Genomic DNA, 15,962 nt, shown 5'->3' with positions numbered 1-15,962 from the left:
TTTTTTTCTTGAGCATATTAATCATAATTATTTAAAGTCCTTGTGTGCTAACTCCAGTACACATATTCTGTGGGTCTGCTTCTGTTTTCTGTGTTTTCTCTTGTATATTGGTCATATAGTCTTGTCTCTTTTATGTCAAGTAACTTTTTTGTTATTTGCTGGACATTGTATGTAGAATTCCAGAGTTGCATCTTCCACTAGAAAGGGTTTTCTCTTTCTACTCTTAGGCAGACAGAGTGGACAACTAATTTCAACTAATCTAAGCTAAGTCAGGGAGAAGGAAATGGCAACCCACTCCAGTATTCTTGCCTAGAGAATCCCAGGGATGGGGGAGCCCGGTGGGCTGCCATCTCTGGGGTCGCACAGAGTCGGACACGACTGAGGCAACTTAGCAGCAGCAGCAGCAGCAAGCTAAGTCAGATCTGTGTTGTAGTTTTGCTAAGACCCTATCTCATATTTGCCCAGTTCCTAGGATGTGGCCTTCCAGGTGTTTCGAATTGAGAGCCTGGCAGATATTTGCCTTGTTAGCCCTTGAGAACTTAGGGAGAGTCAGTTTTGCCTTTCAGAGGTTTTCAGCTTAGTCCTTTAGCCTTCTGCCCCGTGCAACTTCAAATTTTGGCAAATGTTGTGAGGGAGAGCCTGGCCATGTGGTTGAGGCCTCTCAAGTCTCCTGGTTTTGCCACTCCAGCTCCATGTGAACACCAGAATCTCTGCTGGCTTCTCTGTCCCTCAGTAGGGGCCTTCTGCCAGGGGCCATGCCTGGATTCTCAACCGCTAGATATGCCCAGAATTGGTGAGTGACCGCAGGTGAAAAGTGGCTGTATGCATAAAATCACCATGCCCACCAGGGCTTCCTCCTTGCCTGGTTTGTTTCAGGCCCTTCCCTCTGGTGAGTCCTTGTTTGCTAAAACAAGACTGGGAGGTTTCACTCCTCTTTAGCCTCTCCCACTGGCCATGTGTTTGAGGCCATGTTTATCACTTAACCCCTGCATAACAACTAAAAATTTTTCTGGTTAATCATCTTTCTCCCAGTGGTGAACTTCTGCCTTTGTCCTCTTCTCATATCCTGATCAGAAAGTGTCCCCAGACACTGAAACAGCTGCCAGTCTATCAGCTTACCCCGGATTGATTCTCCCTTTCTGGACTTTTAGTCCATCTACTGTCCATTGTTTTTGTACTTTTCTGATGCCTTTAAAAATAAGGTTTTGCAATTTATTTGGCTTTTTCAAGTTGTTTTTTTACCAGAAACATCGACCTGCAACATTCCTGCTGCATTCTACCCAGAAACAGAAATTGTAGTTATAAACAATTTGAGTGATACATGTTCCACTTAGAAAATACCTAGATAAAATTACTGTTTTTGTCCTTGGCTCTCATTTTTTTCTTTCTGTGTTGTTGGTCCTTGTTAGGGAAAACAAAGAAAGATACCTCACCCTATTTTAATGTATTAGTAAATAAAGCATTTACTCTCAGAGCATAGTCTGCTATTGTTTGGCTTTTTCTTTGTTTTTCCTTGAAGTGTCTTTGTGAACAGGGATAAATAAGCATGGATCATGAGCATTAGATTGTCTGTAAATTCAGTGTTTATTGTTGAGTATATTGTTATGGGAACAATTAATTATCACATTGATAACATTGATTTTCTTCCATACATGTAGTTTCAGATGATAATGAAGATACTGATGGTGATGGTGTTCATGAAATAACAAGCCGTGATAGTCCAGTTTATCCCAAATGTTTGCTTGATGATGACCTTGTCCTGGGAGTTTACATTCACCGAACTGATCGACTTAAGTCAGATTTTATGATTTCTCACCCAATGGTCAAAATTCATGTGGTTGATGAGAATACTGGTCAATATGTCAAGAAAGATGATAGGTAATTTTTTAAATTATACAGCCAATTCTTGAAACTGTCTACAGTAGAAGTCCTTTTTCTGCCACTGATGGTCATTCCCTGATAGCTCAGTTGGTAAAGAATCCTCCTACAATGCAGGAGACCCAGTTTCAATTCCTGGGTTGGGAAGATCCACTGGAGAAGGGAAATACTATCCACACCAGTATCCTTGGACTTCCCTTGTGGCTCAGATGGTAAAGAATCTGCCTACAATGCGGGAGACCTGGGTTCCATCCCTGGGTTGGGAAGATTCCCCTGGAGAAGGGAAGGGCTATCCACTCTGGTATTCTGGCCTGGAGAATTCCGTGGACTGTATGTATAGTCCATGGGGTTGCAAAGAGTCAGAACCGACTGACTGAGTGACTGTCACTTTCCATTTTCATACTAATTGTAGGTGTTCTTCAACTACTGACACTGATCAATATGTTCTATAGAAGAAATGAAGTGACTGTGCTAATTGAGTAATTAATTTTTAAGTGGGGGGGGGAGTTGAGAGAGTTTCCCTGAAGCTTAATGACTAATTTATGATATTTAGGTTACATTGTAAGTCATCTCATGTTACACTGTAAATCTTTTAGTTGTCTAACCTCATATTTTCATATATATTTTCTTTTGAATGTAATGTATTGTCTGTCCCTCAGGTGAGGCAGATGTCTTGAATTTAATTTTTCCTAGTATTAATTTTGTAGCTAATACATGCTTAAGGCCCAAATACAAAGTATAATAAATGTCGGTACTAGAATTCAAAAAAATTATTTGCCTGGAAAAATGGCAGAAATTGGAAACAAGAAAATTATCAAAAAGGTTATTCACGTATTCATTTGTCTTGGAGCATAGAAAGGAAACATAACAAACCTTGAAGTACGTATAATCCTGTTGTGCTCAAATTTTGTTAATTAAATCTAATGTACTAACTTATCACAAACTCATTTAATATTCTGAAGATGTTACTTTATTCTAGCTTTATATGCTGAAGGACAAATCATACCTCTCACTTTATATTTAAATAATAAAATAATTCTTTGAAACTGAGAGTATGTAAATGAAAAATGAACTGAGATACTACTGCTTTTCAGCCTCATAAAATTTGTAGCTTTCTAGATACATAAAATAGTTTTTCCTATGTATCATGGCTATTTATTGTTTCTGATCACCTCACCTTGAACACTCTAGTTTTGTTTTTTTCTCTCCTTCTCAAACTTACAAAGAACTGTGTTAAGGCAGAATCTTTTTTGAACAGTGAACGGCCTGTTTCATCTTACTATGAAAAAGAGAATGTGGATTATATTCTTCCTATTATGACCCAGCCGTATGATTTTAAACAGTTGAAATCAAGGCTTCCAGAGTGGGAAGAACAAATTATATTTAATGAAAACTTTCCCTATTTGCTTCGAGATTTTGATGAGAGCCCTAAAGTCATCCTGTTCTTTGAGGTATGAATTGAATAGAGCATAAGTTATAATTAATATTTTAATAGCACAAATATAAGTTTTTATTTTGGGGCTTCCCAGGCACTAGTGGTAATGAACCTGCCTGCCAGCGCAGGAGACTTAAGAGATCAGAGTTTGATCCCTGGGTCAGGAAGATCCCCTGAAGCAGGACATGGCAACTCACTTCAGTATTCTTGCTTAGAGAATCCCATGGACAGAGGAGCCTGGCAGGCTACAGTCCCTAGGGTCACAAAGAGTCAGACATAGGTGAAGAAACTTAGCACACAATCTATTATTTTAGTAGGTTAGTAATACAAAAAAGGGGTGTGAGAATTTGAGGACAACTTGATAATATCCATCAGAAGTCCTTAAAGCTGTTATTCCAACTTTTGGTATTTCTTCTAAAGGATAAACGGCAAGTACTCAAAGATGTGCATATAAGGATATTTATTTAAGCACTGTTTATAATAGCAGAAATTTTAAGGAAATAGGTCTCTAAAATTAGCAAGAGGTTTGGTTAAATAAATTATGATTTTTATTAAATTTATGATATTTACATGATGATATACATATGTATATATTGACTTGAGCTATCCACTACATATTATATGATAATAGTTTGCAAAATAGTGTTGGAATACATAGAACAAGATTTAAATACCTGTAAACTTGTTGTTAATGTTTGTCAGCTATGAGTCTAGGTTACAAGTTGTTTTTACTGTGTTATATATTTTTCTTATACTGTCAGTGTTTTTTTCATTGGGAATGTATTACATTGAAGACAAGTTTAAGTATATAAAAAATAGGAATAAATTGGAGTATGTATTATTTTTTAAGCAGTCTTCTATAGATATGTTGCTTCAGCAGACCTTTTGATAAGCACCAGTGGGTTCAAAGTGGTAGTCTCTGACAAGTACCTAGAATACATGTAATCTCCATGGCTGGCTGGTTGGAAATCCATGAAGTTTAATATGCAGACCAGATGGAGATGTGAAAGAAAATCTTTTGAGAAGCCTAATAAAAACATATATCTAAAGAGAAAATACCCAAATTAGGAAGTTGATCCAAGGAAGAACCTGCAGATAAGGCCATGAGTTTATTAAACAAACAAGTCTTTGAAGTCTGTGCTCATACATTCAAAAATGAGCAAAGCCTAAGAGTTCTATGACTGATATATTTTTACCGGGAGTATATTTGAGATAATACTTTGTCTTGAGTTTTAAATAAATCTTAAAAGATTTATTGATAAAAGATAAAGTAATCAGAAACAGACCTTACTAACTGGATGAGTTAAAAGTGAGCGGGATGAGTTAAAAACGTTTTTCTTCTAAGTGAGAGTTTTTAAAATTTTAGTAATATTTAGAAAATACTAAATTTTAGATAACCTAGTATACTGTGAAATAATTTTTTATGCTTATTTACAGATTCTTGATTTCCTAAGCATGGAAGAAATTAAGAATAACTCTGAAATTCGAAACCAAGAATGTGGCTTCCGGAAGATTGCCTGGGCATTTCTCAAGGTATGTTTTTCAAATCTTCAAATGTTATGGGTTATTTTTTTTTTCAACTCAGTTTGGTGTCATATAAGGAGTTAGGATAAGGAGGTAAGATTGCCATGGTGAAGAGGTATTAATTCAAACTCAAATAATGCTCATGCAGATTCCTAGATATTTGTCCAGTGCTTAGATGTGTGCCAGATATACTTTATGGTCTGAGGACCCAGCATTGAAAAAGACACACACAGCCCTACCTGCATTTATTCAACTCAACAAATTATTTATTGAACCCTTTCTATGTGCCAGCCACTGTTCTATTCAGTGAACAAAGAACAAAGAACTCCTTGACCTCATGGCTTTCCTATTCTAGCAAGAAAAACAGGCATAAAACAGTTGATCATAGAGCTTAGCATTTATTACAATTTTTATGAATACTATCAAGATGATGAAAGCATCTGTGGTATCAGGTAAAGGTCTCCTACAGAAAGGACATTGAACCTGATCATGAGCTGGATGGCAGGAATGAGAAAGAGAGAGTTCTCAGTTGGGTGCAGAGTATGCAAAGACCCTGATGTTGGAAGGAGCAAGGAATACCTCGATAACCGACAGAAGGCCACTGAGAATGGAGGACAGAGACTGAGGGAGAAAACGGTGCCTGAAGAGCTTGCTGAGGTAGACAGGGCCTTGATTACACAAGGTCTTCGAACCCAAGCCATTATAGTGACTAGCCACCATTATAGCGACTAGCCACCATTATAGACTTTAAAGAGTAATGGGAAGCCATTTAACGATTTTAAACAAAAGGCTGAAATAATCTGATTTATTTTTTATAAAGCTTACTTTGCTGGGTAGAAAATGAATTAGAGAGGTCAGAAATGTAGATACTGGAAATGAAAGTAGGAAATTCTTGCTGTAGTCTAGGTATGAAATGATGGTATCTTTGACTAGGATGTTTCAACAGAGATGAAACATGTGGATAGATTGATGTTTAAAAAGGGTAAATTTTAATTTCATAGTTTTTTTATTTCTGACTTTGAACATAAATTTGAGTTCTAAGAATTCTTGAGTAATTAACCTGTTGTGTATTATTTTATAAAATTTTTCCATTTGTGCATCCATTCATTCAACAAATATTTACTAAGTGTCTATTTGTAGATAAATTAGACGTTGTCCTGGCCCTCCAGTTCAGTTTCTTTGTAAACTGAACTGCCTGTATGATTGTGTGCTATGGAGCAGATGCTGTGAAAACCCAGATGAGACACTTAATCCATGCTGAAATTTAGAGGCTTTAGAAGAGGTACAATCTGCTTGCTGAATGGCAGCAGATTGACTGTGGTGAGGAAGTCATTAATTCTACAGTAGTTTTAGAATCCCTCGGTCCATTGTACCTTCTAAAATCTCCCTTCTATAACCTCTTATACCTTTTTCTAGACCCCATCTCATACTAAATCAAGTAAATAAAAACAAAAGACCAGAAAGGGTCGCATCACAGAGTTAATGAACATTGCCACCTTGTGGTCTTATTAGAAACTGCTTTCATTACTTTTATGCTACGGTCTATGCAGAACTGCCGTATTTACTGTCAATTGCACTTGGGAAACAATGTATTTCACAACATTTTCATCTTTTAAGTGTTATAAAAGTTTTTATTTATTTATTCATGCAATCATAAGTAAAGGGTACATTATTGTATGTGCGTCCTCTGTTGTAAACATATTATCTTTCATTAGATTGTAAATTTTCAAGTCACTGGCAGTTCTTTTTGGCCAATTTGTTGAACATATTTTAGCCTGTATTTTACCAAGTCTCTTTGCATTTAATATATTACTCTTGAAATTCTCTATGATATCATTCTCTGCATATGAATAGCACACAGAAAGTGCTTCATGAGTATCTACTGAGGGAATTAATAAATATATGGAAACTGACTAAAAAACCCTCATCTTTGAGAAAATAACATGAATCAGATTATAGTGCACATGTTTTAATACCTGTACCATTGGTCCTAGGAATGTCCTAGGTAATTGTGAAGTTATCATAGTGGTCCAAATGAACCCGAAAGAACTTAGTCCAGTTATAAATGAGACTTTATCCTAATTGCACTTTTGATTCTTTAAGCACATGTATATGACTAATCTGTTAAGCTACAAAATAATAAAACCTTATTTGTTCATGCTTCACATTATATGTTTTGTAAATGGCAGGATTTGGCTGAATCTTAGTTGTTTACTCATACTAAGCAGCATACTTGTATACACTAAATTGGTTAGTGAATATTAAAACAACTTATGGAAAGTATGATTTAGAATCTGGGGAATAAATAACCTTCTAAAAATGATATTATTGCCTTATGATAAGCTTCAGGCAGATAATACAGTTTATGAAAGGAATCATGAGTGCTTAATATTTAAAGACTAAACATCTCAATTGCTCGGTTTGAAACTATTTTTTTATCCCTCTATTTCATAATGTTACCCCTCAGCTTACAACCTATATTGACTTTACATCCTCTCCTACAGGAGTAGGGAAAAGATGAGTTGTATTTTTGCTAACTTTTGTTTCTTCATTGATACCTTGTTCCTGAACACAGTGCAAATCTGGGTTTTGCCTCAGCTAATAAAGCTTCTATTTGCCAAATTATTGAACATTTTCTAGTTCTTTTACCAGTCATACTAATGTGTGTAATACCATGCTTTTGAAGCTCTTGATACCTTGGTTTTTCTTGACACCATTTTTTCCTGATTTCCTGATCGCGTTCCTTCGGTTTCCTTCCTGGTCTTCCACCTATCTCTTTAATATCAATCCTGCTCATGATTTCATCTTTAATCCACTTTTCTTAGACCCGCTTTTCCTGCATATGCTTCAAAATTCAGACATTTCAGCTTGGGTGACCCATAGCTATCTGACTCCCCCAAACTGAACATCCTCCATGAATCTCTGGCATCTTCCCTACCTGCTGCCTCATTTGGTAGCACTGCCATCTGCCCAGTCTCCCAGGCTTACCGCCTTAGAGCTGCCCTATCTGTTTTGGTAGCTACAAGTCATATGTGGCTGTTTGAATTCAAATTAATGAGCTAAAATTACATGTAATTAAAATTTGATTTCCACAGTCGCACTAGCCCTACTTCAAGTGCTCGACAGCCATAAGAGACTAGTGGACACTGTCTTGCATGGCACAAGCTGAGAGCATGCCTGTCATCACAGAAAGCTCTGTTGGACAGCACTACGTGAAGCATCTTTCTTGGCTCTTCCCTGTTTACTTTCCAAGTTGCACGATCAGTAACAGTTATTAAATGTTCCCTGTACTCTGTCCCTTCCTACTCTTCCAGTTTGTCACCTCCATGTTCTGCCTGAACTGCTGCAGAAGCTCTCAACTGTCTCTACTAATTTGTAAAGGACACAAAGTTTAACAGAGGTATTTTCTACTTAACGGTCACAGTCTAGTGAAAGAGAACCTAATTTTGAGTTGGTGAGATAATTTTTCTCCTAAGAATGTCCACTTATTTAGCTTAAACGTATGTTGCCTTGTTTAATAGTTTTTTAAATTGAATAGACCTTTTTAAGAAGGTGGACCAAAACATTTTACAAACATAATATGGAGCTCTCTTTTAGAATAATTTTGACTTTTTGAAAGTTTAACCATGAAATTTTACCAGTAAAAATACTGATGTTGAACAAATGGAAAATTTGTTTCTGTGTTTAAATAATATGTATTTTAATCTTTATCAGTATTGTTACAAACAGATGTATGCTGATCACCTTATTTGTACAAAGTAACACCTGCCACAGTAATGTTAATGCTTTACTAATGGTCTGAAGTTGTATTGGGGAAAAGACAGCTCTTATGATGTCATTTGGGTTACCTTGTCAAAATAATCTGAAACTGTGCTTAACCAACTGTGTCAGTGTTCTTTGCTTTACACATCTGAGGAACTTCAGCATGCCATATTAATCTTTTTAAAATGAATTTTTGACTGTCTACTGTTGGTTTATTGGGCATCTTTTCAATGAGAGTAACGTTTCATTTGAATTCTCATTTTAAGCTTCTAGGAGCCAATGGAAATGTAAACATCAATTCAAAACTTCGCTTGCAACTGTATTACCCACCTACTAAGCCTCGATCCCAGTCAAATGTCGTTGAGGTTTTTGAGTGGTGGTCAAAATGTCCAAGAAATCATTATCCATCAACGTTGTATGTAACTGTAAGAGGATTGAAAGTTCCAGAATGTGTAAGTTAATAGCACATGCAAAAAATATATCTTCTGTTGTTGAGATTAAAGGGTGGATGATGGTTTCTATTTCTATACAGATAAAAACTTTAGAATTATTTTAATAGATATCTGAAGTAGAAAGAAAACATCAGAGATTATATATTAAGTCTGTAATAGCTGATACTTAAAAGACATTTTAATGAATTTTAAGTCCTAAATATAGATTTCAATTTTAAGATTAAAAAAATAATACTAATCTTTAAATATTAAAGATAAAAGAATGACTTAATGTGTGGTGGTGGTTTAGTCACAGAGTCATGTCTGACTCTTGTGACCCCATGGACTGTAGCTGGCCAGGCACCTTGGTCCATGGGGTTCTCCAGGAAAGAATACTGGAGTGGGCTGCCATTTCCTTCTCCAGAAATCAGACCTGGGTCTCCTGCATTTCAAGCAGATGATTTAATGTGGAAAGTGACAAATAGGACCAGACAGTAAATAATTTAGGCTTGGCAGGCTCTGCAGTCTCTGTCGCAGCTACTCAACCTAAAGTGAAAATAGCCACATACACATATGTAGCTGATAACTAAACAGATGGTTTTGGATGTGTTTGAATAAAACTTTATTTGCAAAATGTCATTGGGCTACATTTAGATCATAGCTTGCAGATTTTTTACACTATTATTCAAATAATCAACAAGTAATATTTCTACTTCTGTTGTATATAGGTTAAAATTATGACTATCTTAGCAAACATTTGTCCTAAAATGAGGTGAAACTTTTGCTTTTGTCTCATTGATACAAAACATTTCAGGCCATTCTGCATATTCTGTATTGATATAAACTGTGACCACAGTGTTGGTTTTCATTGGTTTGAATGGAGTTAAATCTATTTTAAGAAACAGAGGATTTAAAAACATTAGGTCTTTATGTTATGATCTTAAAGCCAGAGATGCCACAGTGCAATGCCAGAGCCATAATATAACATCTGGTAGGTATTGGTGAAGAGGTAGAAACAAAGGGACAGAGTGACTAAAACTATTTCGTTGGCGTTCTGTTTTAGCCTTTCCCTCTTTTAAGGCTTTTGGGTTTAGGACTGTAATTTCAAACAACTTTCATTTTATTTAAAGTGATACTGAAAGTTGTTTAGTCATCTCCAGCTCTTTGTGAATCTATGGACTATACAGCCCATGGAATTCTCCAAGCTAGAGTACTGGAGTGGATAGCCTTTCTCTTCTCCAGGGTATCTTCCCAACCCAGGGATCAAACCCAGGTCTCCCACATTGCAGGCGGATTCTTTACCAGCTGAGCCACAAGGGAAGCCTATCCCTTCTCCAGCAGATCTTCCCCACCCAAGAATCAAACTGGAGTCTTCTGCATTGCAGGCAGATTCTTTACCAACTGAACTATCAGGGAAGCCCATTCATTTTATTATATTTAAATAGTGTATAAATAAAAGTAGAATTTTTTCTGGATTACATTTTGAAACATTTTCCTATTATACTGTTTGTTTCAATATTTTAAAAGCCATATATGCTAGAAAAGAGAAAAAGATTAACATGATACATACATTTTCTCATTTTCTGTACATACCTAGGTAAAGCCATCTTACCGTTCTATGATGGCTCTTCAGGAAGAAAAGGGTAAACCAGTGTACTGTGAGCGACACCATGAGCCAAGTTCAGTGGACACAGACCCTGGATTAGAAGATTCAAAGGAAGTGGTGAAGTGGAAACGGTTGCCTGGGCAGGTGAAGTGTTCACTGACACTGGATTCATTTAGATATTTATTTTAAAATGCGCCATCAGCTCCTAGGGTAAATAGCTTGCTACTTAAAGCTTTCAGGTTATCCTTGTTTTTAGCCATGATCTTGTCTGCCTATTAATTCATTTGGTAAATAATAATAGAGTGCCTAGCGGGTACATACAGATATTATCTTAAGTTCTTTGGGGATTTGGAGAGTTTTATTAGTTTGCCAGAGCTGCCATAAGAAAGATCACAGACAGGTTGGCTTAATCAATAGAAATTTCTCTTAATTCTGGAGGCTGGAAGTCCCAAATTAAGGGTTGGCAGGCTGGTTTATGCTGAGGCCTTTCTCCTTGGCTGGCAGATGGCTGCCATCTTACTGCTTTTTCGTGGTCTTTTCTCTGAATGTGTACATCCCTGGTGTCTCATCTTCTTCTTATTAGACTATGGCTCACCCTAGCAACCTCATTTTAGCTTAATCTGCTCTGTAAAGACCTTGTATCCAAATACTGTTACATTCTGAGGTACTGGGCTTAGGGCTTCAACATAGGAATGTGGGGGGATACAGTTCAGGCCATAAATTGACAGTTTTTGGATTCATGAAATTCTCAGTCCCTGGCTTCTTCCTGAATCATATTTTGATAGAGACAGGTATATCTATATCCTTCTACCAGAAGTTGAGCAGTATTTAAGTTTTCACTAAAACTTTTTTGTACTTGGCTATCATATTTTGCTGTGGCAAGAAGCATTACTGGTAAGGTTTTGCCAGTCTTATTTGTTTCCATAAAGAGTGGGGTGCTTCATTTTATAGACTCAGTATATACGTAAGAGTGACTATTTTCCTAGACTTTTTCACGTTCTGTTTTGCATCATATTTAATTTTCATTTTGAGGCCACTTTTACAGATACATCTTAAAGTCACTTTTAAACACTTTACACATAATAATATGGAGAGAATAATACTTAGACTGTGCCCTTGGGGACCTTTCACATCAGTTGGGAACATGGGAGTTACTGTGCTCTTCACTATCAGGTATGCCGCAATGAACTCTTCAGAAAATATAGATATAAAAATAATTGTTTAGATGAGCAGTTCTCAAAAGTGTGATTCAGGCACTGCTGGGAGTCCTCAGACCCTTTCAAGCGGTCTGTTGAAGATAGTCTATTTTCAGAATAAGATTAGAATAATTCTAATGATTCTGTAATGATTTAATCTGTCTTTTTGACTTTCATTCTCTCACAAGACTGTCATTCTCTCACACTGGAGTTTTCCAGAGGCTAAATGATATCTGATATCACAAGAGGGTGAATGCAGAAGCAGTTTTGCTTTTTTTAAGCAAATCCAACTACCATGTATTAAGCCAGATATTGAAAAGATTAGCAAAAATAATAGAACAGTTCCGTTTTATGAAATCTTTCATGAAAAGAAATTATGTTAACATTTAATGGACTTGCTCTGTTATTTTTTAAATGATTAACAAATGGTTTTTTAATTTCTTGGTTTTAACTTCTAATATAAATATCTGTAGATATAGCCACATTTGGGGATCCTCAAAAAATTTTTAAGACTGTAAAGCACCCTGAAATGAAAGCAGTTTGAGGATTTCTGATACGTAAATGGTGATCTGGAGTGGTGGAAGAAGGGTTCATTCAACAGGTTGGTGGAGCCTGTGACAAACTTTAAAGAGTGGTCAAGTTAGGAGTGAGTGAAGAGGACAGGGAAGAGTATTTCATATTGGGGCGATGTTATAAATAAATGGAAAGCACCTATTGTATTCCTCAGACACTCAAAGCTTGGTGGGTGGGAAATCCAAGTTTGTGTAAGAGGTCAAGTGGTGATGATAGAGTAGGCCCACATTCTGAAGTGGCTCAAATGGTGGGTAGCCTAATATTTGATTGTGTGGGACTGAGGAAAAGTGGGAGGTTTCAGGTGAGAAGGAAGTGTGATAGCAATGGTATTTTAGGACAAATTAACAATTTGTCCCAGTGCTGGCAATGGCATGTAGTAGACCTTGAAATGTGAGAAATGAGACATGAATATGAAAGGAGGAAAGACCTAGTGTGATTGAGTGACTGACAAAGCAGTAAAGTGGAGAGTTGAGGGTGTTGAGGCCCTTTGTTGCTGTTATTAAATGTTCATCAGGTGCCTCTTCTGAGTATAGCGTCTTACTCTGGGGATGCAAGTTAAATGATGGTGCCTTTAGTGTTTTGGCTTTAGTGATGAGGCACAGGTTTCCTTAACTACACCTCCTCTACGAGCAGCAGTAAGTGATTATGAAACCTGCTAACTTTTTCTTCAATTTTTGACCTCTTTTTATCCCCTTCTCCCTTTTCTAAATCATCTGGATGGAAAGATGGTATCTGGTACATTATTGACATCTAATAGATGTCTGTTGAATTTTTCACCTTTCTAGTAGCTGCTCATAAATCTGCCTCTTCATATTGCTGCTAAATTGTGATGCTATTTGTGAGAACCTGGTTCCCGTCTAGAAAGCAGGTCCTTGAGTCCATAGTCTTTGGCTGACTCTGAATAATACTTATTAGCTTTATATAGTACTAGTAGTTACTCTGGAGAAGGCAATGGCACCCCCCTCCAGTGCTCTTGCCTGGGAAATCCCACGGATGGAGGAGCCTGGTAGACTGCAGTCCATGGGGTCGCGAAGAGTTGGACAGGACTGAGCAACTTCACTTTCACTTTTCACTTTCATGCACTGGAGAAGGAAATGGCAACCCACTCCAATGTTCTTGCCTGGAGAATCCCAGGGACGGGAGCCTGGTAGGCTGCCATCTATGGGGTCGCACAGAGTCAGACATGACTGACATGACTTAGCAGCAGTAGTTACTCACAGGTTTGCGGTGATGAATGTGTGTGTGTGTGTATGTTCAGTCACTCAGTAGCTTTTGACTCTTTGCCATCCCATGGACTGTAGCCCGCCACATTTCTCTGTCCATGGGATTTTCCAGGCAAGAATACTGAAGTGGGAAGCTATTTCCTAACTCCAGGCCATCTTCCCAACCCAGGGATTGAACCCACATGTCCTGTATCTCCTGCACTAGCAGGCAGATTCTTTATCACTGAACCGCCTGGGAAGCTCATGATGAATATATAAAAAGATATTTGTAATAAAAGTACCACATTCATAAGGTGTGTCATAAGGGCCAAATATACATTTTGAATAATAAGAAAGAAATACAGGAACTAAGGCTAACCAAAGTTTGAAAGAGGTAGAATTAGGACAAATAAAAGCAATTAGTATTTTCTACAGTAGATATTAATACACAAAAAGTTTTGGTTTCATCTGGTAATAAGGCATGAAAACATAAAAATGATGAAGGAATTTTAATAAAAATTGTGAATGAGAAGTCAGTAGGACGTGATTGATTTATTTTGGTCTTTATTTTGCTATAGCGGTTCTTCTGTACATAGTATTTTAAACAGCAGTTGGTTTTACCACTAGGTGGAAGTAGAGACTTGGAAACTGTTCTGTGTTAGAAGGTTTTACTGTGTACATAACATAAAATGCATTTTGGAAGGCCTTACAAGTGATGGTGATTGAAGAGAAAAAAGAAAGAATGAATATTTATACATCCTGGACTTCAGCTTGGTCTGTATGGCATCTGTAGACTCAGGACAAGTTTATGGTTCCACAAAAATCACTTATTAGTTGCTGTCATGAAAGAAGGGCGTGACACACATTCCCTTTTGTGGCTATGTGAAAATAATCTGGTAGTGACAGCTTTAGAGTATCAGATCTTGAAAGTTTGTGTTCATCTTCTAGGTGAATAGTGCTAGTTAGGCATGGGGTATAAATTCACTCAATTTTATGGAGAATTAAAACTGATTGTCTGCTTTGAAAGTGAAGTAATTTACTATGGTTTTCCATCATTCTGCTTACTTGCTTTCTTCCTCCTCTGCCTCACTGTAAAGGGACCTTTTAAAAAACCAGAAATGGCACCAGCTACAATAACTAAAATTAACAACTAGCTTTCATATTTGATGTTTCTTCATCTGTATTTGTAAAATGTATGTTTTACAGGCCTGCCGTATCCCAAACAAGCACCTCTTCTCACTAAATGCAGGAGAGCGAGGATGCTTTTGTCTTGCTTTCTCCCACAATGGAAGAATATTAGCAGCAGCCTGTGCCAGCCGGGATGGATATCCAATTATTTGTGAGTAATGATCCTATCTGTTTATCCTAATATTAGACTATGAGAGGATTTTTTTGTTTGTTTTTTAAAATTCACTGAAATCTTAATTTGTCATCCACTCATGCTACTGAATTAAAATAGATTTCCTCAAGTAAAGTCACAATTCTTTTTTAATAATTTACACCATACAGTATATGTCCAGGAATAAAAATGAGAATGATTAAATGAAGGATAATAAATTTTTTAAAATATTCAAGAGGTACTCTTTGTGTATTTTCTATTTTAAGTATAGAAATTTTGTAGCATGTAGGATTAATAAATCTCTTGAGGAATTTTAGTTCTTTGATAATAGTGAGAATTTGGTTATGAAAGCCCTCAAATTTGTTATGTGCTAAGACAGTAAAAATTGGCTTAGGAATACCAATGAAGAATTTTAATTATAGTAACTCAGCAGAGAGTCCAAAGACCTACTCTTAAAGTACCTTTAAAAAATGGAGAAACCACGTTGACAAGTTATTTCTGTAACATTAGAGATGTTTTTTTCAGTGGGTATTCATGTTCTTCTAGTCATAGAGGCATGAAATACTTTCCCTTCTTGTTTAATGGTGAAAACCAGCTCACCTCAGCAGGAAGTAGCCAGCTCTTCACAGGCATCTGCCTCGAGCACTGACTTTGAGAACGTCACAGTCTATTATTCTGGGGCTGATTGGCTCTTTTTTTCAGCAAGGACTCATAATTGGCTTGATTATCAGCTATTAAGTAAATATTCCTCCTCATGAAATAATGTTCGCTTTAGATGTACAAAGTTATCATGTAGTTTGATTATGACTATGCTATTCTGCTATTGTTAACATTCACTAAAAGCTATGCATTGGGGGAAAAAAAGATTCTTAAGAAAACATACCCCCAGAGTATTAATAGTGATTTTTTTTTTCACTATGCACTGGGCAGTGAAAGAATTATTTTCATTCTGATGTGTATGTTTTTAACATTTCCAGGATAAATATGTGTTACTTCATACTTTAAGAAAAACTTAA

The 15,962-nt window shown here is 36.6% G+C and overlaps 1 protein-coding gene across 9 annotated transcripts in view; it reads left to right on the top strand.

Moving 5' to 3' along the window:
• AHI1 (Abelson helper integration site 1) overlaps positions 1 to 15,962 on the top strand; it is a 214,198-nt gene that overhangs the window by 39,268 nt on the left and 158,968 nt on the right. For all 9 annotated transcript variants that reach the window (XR_005720912.1, XM_040239286.1, XM_040239287.1 and 6 more), the window contains 6 exons: positions 1,665 to 1,878; positions 3,137 to 3,329; positions 4,751 to 4,846; positions 8,866 to 9,051; positions 10,628 to 10,780; positions 14,814 to 14,946. Coding sequence is in view for 8 of the 9 variants with exons in the window: in XM_040239286.1 (XP_040095220.1) it covers positions 1,665 to 1,878; positions 3,137 to 3,329; positions 4,751 to 4,846; positions 8,866 to 9,051; positions 10,628 to 10,780; positions 14,814 to 14,946 (975 nt within the window). In the remaining variant the exon portion in view is untranslated. The remainder of the gene's footprint in view (positions 1 to 1,664; positions 1,879 to 3,136; positions 3,330 to 4,750; positions 4,847 to 8,865; positions 9,052 to 10,627; positions 10,781 to 14,813; positions 14,947 to 15,962) is intronic.

Source organism: Oryx dammah, unplaced genomic scaffold, assembly GCF_014754425.2.
Source record: "Oryx dammah isolate SB20612 unplaced genomic scaffold, SCBI_Odam_1.1 HiC_scaffold_4, whole genome shotgun sequence".
Classification (NCBI taxonomy): Eukaryota; Metazoa; Chordata; class Mammalia; order Artiodactyla; family Bovidae; genus Oryx; species Oryx dammah.
The sequence above is the reverse complement of the archived record's forward strand: the minus strand, read 5'-3'. Positions and strand labels throughout refer to the sequence as shown.